The sequence below is a fragment of the Mycteria americana genome, chromosome 10 (genome assembly GCF_035582795.1).
Source record: "Mycteria americana isolate JAX WOST 10 ecotype Jacksonville Zoo and Gardens chromosome 10, USCA_MyAme_1.0, whole genome shotgun sequence".
Taxonomy (NCBI): Eukaryota; Metazoa; Chordata; class Aves; order Ciconiiformes; family Ciconiidae; genus Mycteria; species Mycteria americana.
Window position 1 is genome coordinate 1,232,672 of NC_134374.1, and position 13,091 is coordinate 1,245,762.

Below are 13,091 nucleotides of genomic sequence, written 5' to 3' on the forward strand. Positions count from 1 at the left end.
TCATTCACAGTAAAATTCACAAACCAATTTACATAAAAGTTTACAGCTTAAGAAAAACCAAGACTCACAACTTACTATAAATAAAAGAAATGCGTTTGCGACCTGCACAGCTCTCTCCCACCTCCCCTTTTTTTAAGGAACAAAACCCTAAAGTTAAAAAGTCGTGAAAGCTACAGATTGTGGATACCGAATGAGGCTCGGTAAGGTGGGAAGAACAAAACACTTAAGAGACCACAACGATAATGTGAACAACTGAGTTTAAAAACAAAAGCCCGCCGTTTTGTTTGTTTTTTTTTTTATGTCATTGCAACGCTAAAAATCAAACTGGAAGATGCAAGATCTTTTAAAAACTTTTAAGCGAATAAAACAGTGCCCAACCTAGCAGAAACCAGGAAAGAAGTTGCCATGGTTTAAAAACTTCACAGCGGCTTCTAGGAGGCAGGAGTTGTGATCTATTAGAACAACAGCTTGCTCGAATATTTTTTTTTGTGTACAAAAAAAGGACACAACTAACCGATTTCCTTTTTAAAATTCCTCCAAAGTTAGTATTAAGTCTGCTAAGCTGAACAACACTGCCGTACGTCCCGGTGTAGTCAGGGAGCGGTGGTGGGGTTAGGGATTAAGACGGGGAGCCGTCCGGAGCAGCCAAGTTTATATGTGAGTTAGTGGTACGGTACCATTCACGCCAGTCCCGGCACTCTGGTAGTGCTGGTGGACGCTGTGTAACCTGCTGCCCTGCAGCGCGGAAGGGTCTGTGGCATCCCCCCCCGGGGGCAGGTACATGCTGATCATATCCCGCAGGTCTCCCAGGCAGGCCCTCTGCGAGTGGGAAGTGATGGCAGGAGGCGGCGAGCTGGGCTCGGATTTCACCACCGAGCCCATGGAGCCGAGGCTCATGGCCGTGGAGGGCTGCTGGCCGTAGGCGGCGGGGGACATGCTGTAGGTGGAGGCGGCGTTCATGTAGGTCTGGGCCGTGGACATCATGGGGCTGTACTGCAGGCCCGTCATGTCGTAGCGGTGCATCTGCTGCAGCTGGGGGCTGTTCATGCCCGGGTGCTGGCTGTAGCCCAGCTGGTCTTGCATCAGTGAGTAAGCCCCGTTGGTCCAGCCGTTCATGTGGGCATAAGTGTCAATCCTCTGCCCCACCCCGACTGGACTGCTCACCGCGTTGCCCCCGCCGGGGGCCAGCAGATTGCCGGGCAGAGAGTATTTGTCCTTCTTCAGTAAAGTCTTGGTCTTCCTTCGGGGCCGGTATTTGTAATCCGGATACTCCTTCATGTGCACGGCCCGCAGCCGCTTGGCCTCGTCGATGAAAGGCCGCTTCTCGGCGTCGCTCAGCAGCTTCCAGTCGGCCCCGAGGCGCTTGCTGATCTCCGAATTGTGCATCTTGGGGTTCTCCTGGGCCATCTTCCGCCGCTGGCCCCGCGACCACACCATGAAGGCGTTCATGGGGCGCTTCACCCGGTCCTGGTCCGAGCCCGCTCCCGCTCCGTTGCTGGCCCCACCGCCTCCGCCGCCTTTGCCATTGCTCCCCGGAGCGGGGTTGCCCCCCGCGCTGCCTGGCGTGGGCTGCGGCGTCTTGATCTCAGTCTCCAGCATGCTGTACATGGCCGGAGCCGGCAAGAGGTGCGCCAGGGTGGCGGGCAGGCGGGCACCAGATCGGGGAGAGGAAGTTAAAAAAAAAAAAAAAAAAGAAGGGAAAGAACCTGCCTGGGCGGCTGCTGCGGGAGGAGGAAGTTTTTCTGCCCGGCGGGCGGAGGCGCCGCTCCCCGAGGTGCTGGCGGCGGTGGCGGCGGTGCTGCGGCGGCGGCCGCGCCTGCGGAGCGGTGCGGAGCGGAGCGCTTCCCGCGGGCAGCGCCAAGCGATGCGCACACCAATCCCGGGGGTATTTGATTGACGGGCTATAAATGAGCGGGCTGCAGCCAATCAGCGAGCGGTTCCCGACAGCCCCGACGCCGGTAACTGACCAGCTGGGGGGTAGGGGGAGCCAAAAAGTTGGCGTTTCGGGGCTGCTGGTGCCGGACCCCCCCCGCCGCGGCCCCGGGCGCCGCTACCCTGCGGCCCCCGGCCCTGCACCTGGTCCCGGCTCTGGGCTCTGGGCTGGCGGCCCAAGCAGGGGGACGGGGCAGAGCTGGGGCTGCGCCGTGCAGAGAGGCCGGTGGGGCTCCTGCAGCTGCCGGGCCGCGCCGAGGGGGAAGGAGCGGGCCCGGGCGCCGGGCGGGCAGGGGCTGCCCTCCCCTCCGGGGGCGCGGGGAGGAGGAGCGGGGCGGGGCGCTGTGCTGCAAGCGGGAGCCGTGCGTTTGTCGGGCACAAAGAGATTTGGGGCTCCCGGGTGGATGCCCAGCCCTGTGCCAAGCCCGGAGAAGCTGCCTGGAGACGGAGCGAGCCCGCACTGCACGGACACCCCCTCCGGAGCGGATGAAGGCGGGGGGACGGACTAAAATCTTCCACTTCTGAGCCCTCTCATGGGGGAGAACCCGCACTGCCCTGCCGGGGCCGGGCATGGCCGCCGGCTCCTCCGTCCCGGTGGGCGACGGGCTGCCCCGCGGCAGCACGCCGGCACAGCCCGGGGGAGGCGGCGGTGTGGATGCCAGCGGGGCCGGGCTGACTGCCGGGAGGGCGCTCCTGGCCATCCCCACCGGCGCCCACCCCATTGCCACTTGAGTTTTTCCACTCGGCTGCCCCAAAGACAGTGGGGGGGAGGGAACGGCGCTTGCAAAACCCCCGAGTTTCACGGCAACAGCAAAGTTCCCTCCGTGTGAAAGAAAACTTTGGCGGAGGGTGTGTAAGTGGACAGCTCACTGGAGCTGTCAATCACGGGCTTCCCTTTCCGTCCCTTCCCTCCCCTTCCCCTTCCATCTTTTCTCCCGCCCTTCCTTCCTTCCCCAGAGGCACGGACACGCGCACCTGCACGGACAGGGCTGGCAGCTCCTTGAAAGCACCGCGGGCACAGAGCTGCCCAGCCTGCCTCGCCCTGCCGCTGCGGGGCTGGGGGGGGAGACGGGGAGCGCTGCCATGTCCCTGCTCTTCCTCGTCCTCCCCCTGCGCCCTGCTCCAGCTCCGTCTGGGGAAGCCGGACGGCTCTCCTGGCCGGGGCGTGCTGGGGGAGGAGAGGCAAACCGAGCCTGGAGTCTGCTCGGAGCCGTGCTGGGAGAGCCCCGGTGCCGGAGGAGGTGGGCAGCACCGCCGGTTCCGCCGATGTAGCTCTAAGCAAACTGCCCCGGGGGCGTGCGGGGCGCAGGGGAAGGTCGGGGGGCTTGAGGTAGGGACGTGTCTGGGCATCGCGTCCCTTACTGGGGGGCTCGGCGAAGAGGGATGCTGCCTGCGCAGCTTCCCCGGCTTGGCAGCCGTTGGTGTGGCCCCAAAGAGAAGACCGCGGGGATAATGACTGGAATCGGTACAGGGGGAGAGGACACCTCCAGGGCAGGGCTCCATGCTGGACTCGGAGGCACAGTCAAAGCCCGTGCCCCCAGCCCCGAGCCCGCTGCGCTGCGGATGCCGGGGAGGGGGCTCCGTGCCGGGCCGAGGAGGCTTCACCAGGGCGGGGGACGGGACCGGCGCGGCGCGGCCCCGCTCAGCGCTTCCTGCGGTCGGGGAAGCCAAACGACCCGGCTTAAAACAGCACTGGTGGTGCTCTGGAAACAGCACGGTGTCGTGGTGGGATTTTTATTGGAGTGGATCTGAGCACTAATGTGATTTAGCAGTTTAAGGTGTCACCCGTTTTGTACGGATTTCTTTTTTTTTGACAAAATCGTCTGTTGAACAAAGTCGAAGGGGAAATAAATCCCGCTTGCGACGAGCTGTGGTGTAGTCAGCATTTTGTCTTTGCTGTTGTTTGGTTTGCTGCTGGTGTGTTCTTGGGTGAAGTAAAAATTTTGCAGCCCGAGAGGACAGGGTGACAGCGGAAGGTGTTGTTTCAGGCGGTATCACACTAGAAAGCACACTTCGGGCGTAGTTCGCGTGTAACTTTTTCAGCATATTGGAAAACCTTCAGACAGCTGTAATTAACCTGAAACCCCTCCAAATATTTTGGCCTCTCCAGTCGAGGTTTAAGACGTGCCAGGCTGGGCTGGAAAGCGGACTGATGTATATCTGACAATTCTTTGAAATGACTTTATATAAACGTTTGTTGGAGGGACTGAGCACGCTTGCGTGCAACAAAAAATGAGGCGGTATACGGAATTAGAGGACATGCTGAAAGCCCTGTGAACAGTGTTTCCTTCGATGTTTAAATAAATATTACAACGTTAAGTTTCAGACTCTTACTTTGTCTTTATATTTGCCTTTGCGCTGCCTGAGACTCCAATGATATAATTTTTTCCCAAAGGCAGCGCTATTTAACACTTTAAGATCCATATTATTTCAAAGCAAGACAATATTTCTCTTGAGTCATCGCTAATCTCCTTGTAGGTGAACTGAACCTGACTGAATAAAAAAGCATAGATTAGTGTATTTCCACACGTCACAAGTCCCTGTAATGCTGCCACTGCACTAGGGTTTCCATGCCGCACGTGTTAAGAGCAATACTCAAAAAATTGGCTAATTTCTATTTCCAGAAGAGGGGTGAGCAGGGACACGCTGGTCGAACCCCTCTGCCTCGGCATGAGTGATGGGTGAGCATAGGAAACTCTCCGTAGGATTTCTTGAGTGGTTTCAGCACCCGAGAGGAGAGCCAGAAGCCAGCTCCTCTCCCAGGCTCTGGCAGAGTCCCGCGCTCGTCGCGGTGCTTTCCCTCGGAGCCGTATTTCCCCGCCCGGCGGGTGAGCTCCCTGCCCGGGCGCGGCCGCGCAGGCATTGCGCACCGGGGCGCGGAGCTCGCCGGGGCAGCCCGGCGCTGCCGCCGCTCGCAGGTCTCCGCCAGCAGCACAGCCGGGGTGGCTCCCCCCCACCGCACACCCCGCGGCTGCACGGCGGCGAGGCGGCACCTGCGGCCGGGTGCCCCCCTGGAGGGACCGGAGCTGCGGCTTGGGAAGGGGCCACTGGCGCGGGGCGAGAGGGTGTGAAGTAAAGCACGGGGCAGGGCGGGGAGGCTCGGAGCCACCTCCAGCGCTGGCACCCCACCGCTCCCGCAAATGCAAGCGCGGCCGGAGGGAGAAGAAGTAGCTCCTTCTCCCTCCCCTGGTCTGAAAACTACAGATCACCAGTGAGGCAGGGTGGGGGAGAGGAGGAAGCGAGGCAAGCCCCGCTGTACCAACTGCTGCTCCCTAAAGTTACCTGCAGAGCGCTTTAAAAGGTCTGATCCCACCACCCCCTTGGCAGCCACAAGCGAATTGAAGCCTCCGCGTGCTCCTCGGTCCTGCCCGTCCCGTGTCCCGGGAAAAGGGACAGAGCCTGCAGAGCTGCTGTAACGTAGGGAAGGGGCAGAAGGCAGGAGAGGACCCAGAGAGCGCAATAAACGGGGCGGGGGAGCTTCATGCCTGGAGCCATTTTCTTAAATTCACTCCCCGGCGGCGGCCGGGAGTAGGGGAGAAGCCGTCCGGGGCCGGAGAGCCCCGTGTGTCTGGTGGGGGTCGGGGAACACTTGGGGTCGTGTAAATACAGTTGTCAAAGGCAGAGAAGCCCACCTTTTTTATTTTCGTTTTGGTGACTAAGGCGTGTGAGGCGAAATCAGGAGTTTACAGCACAATCCAACTTGAATGCGAGAGAAACCCCACGGTTGAAAAGGCACATTTGAAAGGGACCGTCTGCTTCTTACGCATTCAGCGCTTAATAAGCAACAGCCATTAATATATGTTAATTGAAGCTCCAGCAGAGCTTGGGGGAATCTTGGAACCGTGTCAGGGAGGATCGCTGGCTTTTAAAGAATAACGCTATGCACCAAACCGGCCCCGTTTAATCCTCTTATTAAAACATCCCCCCTGGTCCCCAGCCTAACTCCCGACCGAGATCAGCGAGGGTTTGTCCTCGAAACTTGCCCAGACAAGGGAGCTGAGCGCCCCTTTTGTTTGGACCCTGCTGAGCCTGCCTAGGATGATCCTCCGAAAATGCTCAGGCTTTTAGCGATGCTTAAGATAAAAGTTCACGTGCTTTTCTGTTCGATCCCTGTTTTAGGCTCGAATCCACGTCCTCCCCCAGAAGTTTCCAGCGTGGTAACGTGGCTGCTAAATGGATCATTTCAGGCTGGTTCTGCAGCCCAGGTTCGTTAAGAGATATTTTATTCCCCATCTAACAGTGTCACGTCAAAAAAACAGCTCGCCTGCGAGGCTGCCCGCCTCGCTGCGGGGCTGACATGGCTGGACCGACCTTCCAGCCCAGCGAGACGGAGCACAAATCATTAGTTCCTACAAACGAGCTCAAACTCCTTTTTGTGACTTCCCCAGCACCTCGCCGAATAGGCGAGGATATCGATGCTGCGCTAAAGGCTACAGTTGTCCCTGCTGCTCACGTATACGGGAAAGCAAGGGATACTTTTGATGACATCATTAAAAATAGCGACATTTAAGAACAAAAATCTTAAGTGCGTGGGTAAATCCCGGGCAGCATCGTTTGGGTACAGATCGATTCCTTTGAACTGAGCCTCCCAGTGCATTCAGGAGGCAGCGGCGAATGTTGTTTTTAATCACCTTTTGCCCCCAGCTGAACTTTTATTTGGCTTCTGACAACAATAGCGGGCTGCAAACAGACCTCTCGGAGCGCCCGCTGAATGGACCTCTTTCGAGCCCGGATTGTTTCCATCGCCACAAAAAACAACCAGTAGCTCCGTTTCTTAATTGGGTTGTTCCTGGCCCTCGTTCATTCAGGTGTTCGCGAGGAATTTGTTTATTAGCCTTTGACAAACAGCTCCTCCTGGCAATCGCCTCATGGGGTTGGCTTCAGCAGGAGCGGAGGGATGGGGGGGGGGGGGGGGGGGCATTGCTAATAAGGACTCTCTCCATCTCCAAGTTACCAATTAACAGTTGTAGAGGGGACCACCAGCACAGGACAACTCGCCGGGGCTCGCTGCGGAGCCCTGAGGAAACGATGGACTTTGCTCATGCATTTTCACGCGAAAACACGGAGGAAAAAACGGGCACGAAAAGTGATGCTAAAGAGACGACCGCTGCCCCCTGCACCGGCGGCGGCTGCTGCAGGGCAGTCTGTGCCGAGCCTGGCAGGAATCTCTTTCCCAAGAGACGAGACGGTAATCGGAACTTTCTGCAACTTCCCTCCGCTGTCACAGTACCAGCTGTACAGTACCCCCGAAAGAGTTGTCAAGCATTGGAGCAGACTGCCCAGGGAAGTGGTGGAGTCACCATCCCTGGAGGTATTTAAAAGCCGTGTAGACGTGGCGCTTAAGGGGCATGGTTTAGTGGTGGACTTGGCAGCGTTAGGTTAACGGTTGGACTCGATGATCTTAAGGGTCTTCTCCAACCTAAACGATCATATGATTCTATCATTCTAACATCTCAGCTCCCCCATGTTTATCCTTCCCGCCCCTGCGCAGCGGAGGACACCGCACCGGACATTTCCTAGCGCCCTCATTCCTCGGTCTCCCTCGAGCCCCCGGTGCCCAAGGCAGCAGGGCTGCCGCAGCCCCCCGGCCGGCGAGCGCTTCCAGGAAGAGTAGCCCTGCGTGCTCGGCGGCCCCGCTGTCCCCTTCTGCCGCCGTGGCCCGGGGCCGCAGCGCTGTGCGGGAGCGAGCGCCCCGCGCCGAGGCGTGGCGCGGGGACACGCGTGGGGAGGGGGCGCGCGCGGGGGCAGCCCTGCCCACAGCATGCTCCTGCTGGAGAGACGCGGCTGCCGCGGGCACCGCCTGCGCGCGCGAAATGCGCGTTCGCGTGGGGCAGTGGGGCTCCCGAAAAGAAAAGTCCTTTCCCCCGCGTCCCGGGCCGCTCGCCTCAAGCCGCCCGCAGCAGTCGCCGCGGGACGAGGGGCCTCCCCGGGCCGGGACCCCGCCCGTCCCCCCCGGTTACTTGCTGCGGTGCTTTAATGAGTCTTTCCCTGGCGCTGGTGACAACTGAGACGTCGCTGCACTCCTTCTTCCGAAAAAAACAAACCCCATCATCTCTGTTTTGCCCATTTAAAACTTCGTGAATCTTTCCTTCAATGTTTTCTATACAGATCCAGTAACCCACCTTATTTGCTGGTAATGACGGCTAGGCTCCTTTTTATGAGTTAGATTAGAAATCAGACATTAATTGTAAAACTCTAACTTGCTAATTAGCTGCAAATAAACTATTAATTAGTGGCAAATTAAAATCAAAACACACCTTATTCCTACTCTCTGACATACAATTTTGAAGGCACATATTGTTTCAAACTACAGCCTGTATCACTGGCACAGCAAATTGAGATCCTGAAAGGTTTCTCTCCAGGATAAATAATTAAAATATATTCTACTTTAATTGACATTATAGAGGACACAAATGAGGTTTTCCTTTTAGAAAGAAATAGCAGTTTCTAAATAAAGCTTTGCAGGCTGCAGAATGGAGGTTTCAACCAAATGAATAGTCATTACTACCTTTTCAATGATGTGGGCCTTTTGATCAGAAAAGAAATTAGCTCTAAAGGACAGACAATAGGAAGCCTGCCCTGCAATAGGAAGAAAATTAGATGGCTAAGGCTCTTAACAACACCTATTTCTATAAACCATGGAGCTTCTTGCTTTTCAATTACAGCTGTTCATTTCATATAAGGAAAGTGGAAAAACACAGGGGGGATATAAACTCTGTTGCACCAAAAAAGCCCAAGATAGGGCAGGCAGGCAGTCTTCCCATTTCCCTTTGTTTTTATTATAATCAGTTAACGAATATATATTTTATAATACCAAGAGTATCTAGTATAGCAGTCTCTAGGTCAATCAAGCAATCAAGATGGACTATATTAGGTGCACGAACCAGTAAAACATGAGAAACTTTAAGTTAGGTAGTTGAATGTTTCCACTGCACATCAAATAATATATTTTGCTCATGCATCTCATTCTTCTGTGCATTTTTCAGAGAAAACAAAACAAGAATGAAGAACTTGAGGAAAAAAAATGTTGAATAAAACTCTGCTGTCTTTTGGTTATAGTAAAAAACTAACTCCAGTTCTTCTGAATTGAAATGAATGTTCTTTCATTATACTCAGGACTGAGAGATTATTTCAGACATGCTCTCCCCACATTACTTTTAACTGGTACATCTCAGTTATTTTAGAAATCATACTCTTACTTTTAAAACTTAAAATTAACTTCCTGTGTAAGGATGTGTTTAAAATATGGGTTCTCTTTCAAATTATTTCATTTGGATGTTATTTTTGAACATTGTTATTTCTCCTGAATATAACTTACAAGTTTTCTTATGAGTCTGAGACACAATAATAAAAGCACACTTTTCTTCCTCAGCCATTTCTCCTTAGCCATAATTTTACGATTAGGTGTAAGAAGTAGATGATAATTTATTATTAGCCATGCAATATACTGTAATTGAAATAATCTTTCAGTGATTATTTGAACATATAATAGTCACAAAGCTTTATCGTAAACAAAGTCTGTTCTCATATTGACTCAGCTGGACTATAGAGATCTCTTTAGCAAATAATGTAAAATCACAGATTCCTGTCCCCCTTTATTTTTCTCATTCTTCCTATTTATCTATTTATTTATTTATCTTTCTCCATTTTCCTTTTCCTTTTCCTTTTCCTCTTCCTCTTCCTTTTCCTTTCTCCCCTCATTGTACTATTTGTTTAGAAATAAGGCTACACGGCTAATTCAAAGAGGTGACATATGAATTGGTTTGCTGTGATAAGCTGTCTTATAATTATCCTTTTCACCTTCAAACAAGTAAGTGTTCAATAAAAATTACTTTCCTTGTTCAGAAAACTAAATCACATTTATCTTCTGCCTCGAAATGATTTTAATATGAAATACAAATGACAGCTTTTTATTCAGTGTCTGTATCCCCCTTCACTCCTGCTTTGGCCTTGTGATATATAGGAATAAACAATAAGAAATTGTTTAACCTGTTAAGAATGATCTCCTAACTAAAAAATTGGAGTCACTAATGTCAGTATTTGAAGTAATCTCCCTGCTTGAGAGTAGTTAGAAGATTATGATTAATGCAAGTCTCTGCCTCACTTTTTACGGGGACAAAACTTCAATTTGTTTTGTAAGATCTTAATTAAACTTTCATTTTATTTGAAATAAATTTGTCTGAGAAAAGTTACCCATACTAGCTAGTGGGAAAAAACTTTCCTCCACGCAAATAGGCAGCTCAAGTGTCACTGAGACTTCTGCAATTCACAATACAAAACCTACGTAAAGATCTGCATCAGTGAGGAGATGAAGAACTTGGGAAAACCCAGTACTGGTGCTGTGATTCTCAGTCCAGACCTTACAGAGATGTTTTACTTCTAATAGTATCTTCAGTCCCTGTAAACAAGTGGAGGGTAAAGAACTGTCTGCAGGAGAACAAGTGAATCTAAACTGACCTTGACTCTCACAATCTGGAAATCTCACCTAAAACTGTTGAAGTATCAGAGCAATAAGATTTTGGAGCAAAGTTCTACTAAGAATAGAGAAGTAGGGAACCTAAAGAGCTTTGAAAACTAGAGTAAACTGTTTGTGAGTGGGACTATGTTGGAGGGGTTGAACATGATTGGTTCTAAAATACATCAATACAAGCTCAGTGTTAGCAGGGAGAGGTTTCAATTCCTTTAGCCCTCCCAGTCCACCATGGAGAAGACATGGCTGGCCATGAGAGCAACTCACTAGACCTGAAGATCCTTTCTGTTCTTTTTTTTCCTAACATATATTGATAAATGAGGGCAATATATGCTCCACAGCCTTTTGTAAAGGAAATGTATGCATATACATATACAATAGGTATAAAATGACAGAAATGAAACTCACTGAATAATGAGTTACATAGACTGTTTTCATGGCACAAACACTTTTCTGACCTGAACATGAGTCACAATTAACTACACCATTTCAATTATTATTCAGCACTCATCCTCTATTTCTATAGTAGCTTAAATCAGTTACCTGATATTGAAGGTATCTCCCAAGGACTGCTCAGTTCCCAGTCTTGCTGAACAGTGCAAAGACTCATGACTAACCACCATCAGAATTCTCTATTACTGCTTACTTATACATGCAATGACTGCTTAGGGCTATGAACAGTGGAGCATAAGCTCAAGGTTCCTATTATCTATGTTAGTGGTCAAGCTCTTCATTGACTCTGTAGATAATACTTCTTCTCCTAGTAGGGCAAGTACAGCTGGCACTTGCAGAGGAAGAACTTACGCAATGATACAGAAGTTAAGGACTTGTGAAATAGGTATTTCAAGGGCATTTTTTGAACAGGTGGACCAGTCACACAATGTGCATCTAGAGGGACACAGTGGATCTTGCTGCTGGTGCACCCATCACCTTTCTCATCCAAACAATCTGATCAAACCAATTCTCCTTGGTTAAGAGGCCCTTTTGATTCCACTAGATTCCCTTCTCCGGACCTATCAGGACCATCTGCAGGGTAATGACTGGGGGATGGTGGTCCTTGCTCCATGGGACAGTGATGAGGTAGAGGAGTGTAAGGTGTTTCCAGGTGGATTAGACATTGGGTCTGAATGTGGGTGAGGGTCACAGGACCCTCATCATGTTAGAAAAGAGAAAAAACCCCACCAAACAACCTTATTCTGGCAGGAGAAAACAAAAGGTTACTCAGTGAATGTAGCATGGAGGGGAAGAGGGAATTTGGTATGCAGTCCTGAGGCTACTACCTGAAGAACCCTGTTTGTTAGGAAGTGAGGAAGAGGATGCTGTGTAATGCAGGAAAAGCTACAGAGGGAAAAAGCTTCAAAAGGAACCATTTAGTGGCAGAGAAGGGAAGTCAGGTGGGAGACCATGCAGTCTATAGGGCAGTTTATGTCCTCTGTGGCATGGTTGGTTTCCATTTTGCTATCTTTTCCTGTTGTCAGCTGCTACTGTCTTCCTGGTCCACCCCATTCACACTTTTGCAAAATAACTCATCAATATAAGGTTCAGTTTCTTTTTGAAAAGGATTCCATGACCCCTTGGAAAGTAGCGTAATCTCACAAAACTGTCATACTCAACTTTGACTTTAATTTAACTTGATTTGAAGACTTCACAAACAAGGCATATCTAAAGGATGTCCAGTGAAGTGTTAGGATTAGCATTCGGAATTATATTGTACAGAGGTTATTTAATCCATAGGATTGTCTGGTCCTATTTATTTGTTAGAGGATATTTGGATTGCAGCTGAAAAATAATTCTAGTTTGATAAGAAAACACTTGGTATTTATGATTTTAATCAGTGCTAAGGCAGACTTGATTTCTGTATCTGGTTTCCAATTTCTACATGCAAACTCCATAAAGACTCAAGCCTCCACTATTTGCGCTATTTGTGGCTCCCAGTAAAGCTAATGGAAAATTAGTGGGAGGTGGTTGTGCCCTAGTGTTGCATGGAAAAACCAGACTGTTCTTATCAACAGTGACACTACTTCTCATTGCAGGTTCAGTCAAGCTAAACTGCATGAAGAATGGTAGCTAACTCACACAAAGCATTGCAACACGCATATACAGTCTTTAAATAAAAATGAGGACCTTATTCTTCCATTCTCCAGATTCCATACAATAAAATGAACTGCCGGTTCTATTTTGATGTTTCGATGGCTCTTCCTATCATGGCATTTGAATATATTACAATAATCAGTGCAGTTTTTACTTAACAGCACTCTTACCTCACACTCCATGTGAGGTAAGAAAGTACTAGCTCTATTTACAGATGAGAGATTCGGACAGTGGGCATAATAATAATAATGTATGAAAACTTTCTGAAAGATGCAGGAAATATGTGGAATCAGAATCAGATCTCTTGGACTAGATCAGATTAGCCCAGGGCTTGATCATCTTGCATATCTGTAACAGATCATGCCCGTTGTGCTGGGTTTGGCTACTACAAAGAAAATTAACTCTATCCCAGCCAAAACCAGCACACCCATAAATATTCCAAGCTGAAAAGGACTGAACTAATGGAAAGGGAACAGTCAGATCTACATTTTGTAACTCACTGGGAACTATCCAAACAAAACACCAGGACAAAAGAATCCAGCAAATGGAGAAAATTTTATCAATCCCATCTAAAGCTCTACGTATTTGCAACTCGGTT

General features: G+C 50.5%; 1 protein-coding gene across 2 annotated transcripts; it reads right to left on the bottom strand.

Annotated features, from left to right (window-relative positions):
- Positions 1-651: 651 nt before the first annotated feature.
- On the bottom strand, positions 652-1,608 carry LOC142415180 (transcription factor SOX-3-like). 2 transcript variants are annotated; one of them, XM_075513225.1, is made up of 2 exons: positions 1,557-1,608; positions 652-1,517 (listed from the first exon to the last, which is right to left on the bottom strand). In XM_075513225.1, the coding sequence occupies exons 1-2, from the start codon at positions 1,606-1,608 to the stop codon at positions 652-654; spliced, it is 918 nt and encodes a 305-aa protein (XP_075369340.1). The 2 variants fall into 2 exon arrangements, with proteins under 2 accessions (XP_075369340.1, XP_075369339.1); XM_075513224.1 differs by having other exon boundaries at positions 652-1,608.
- Between the last annotated feature and the right edge of the window lie 11,483 nt (positions 1,609-13,091).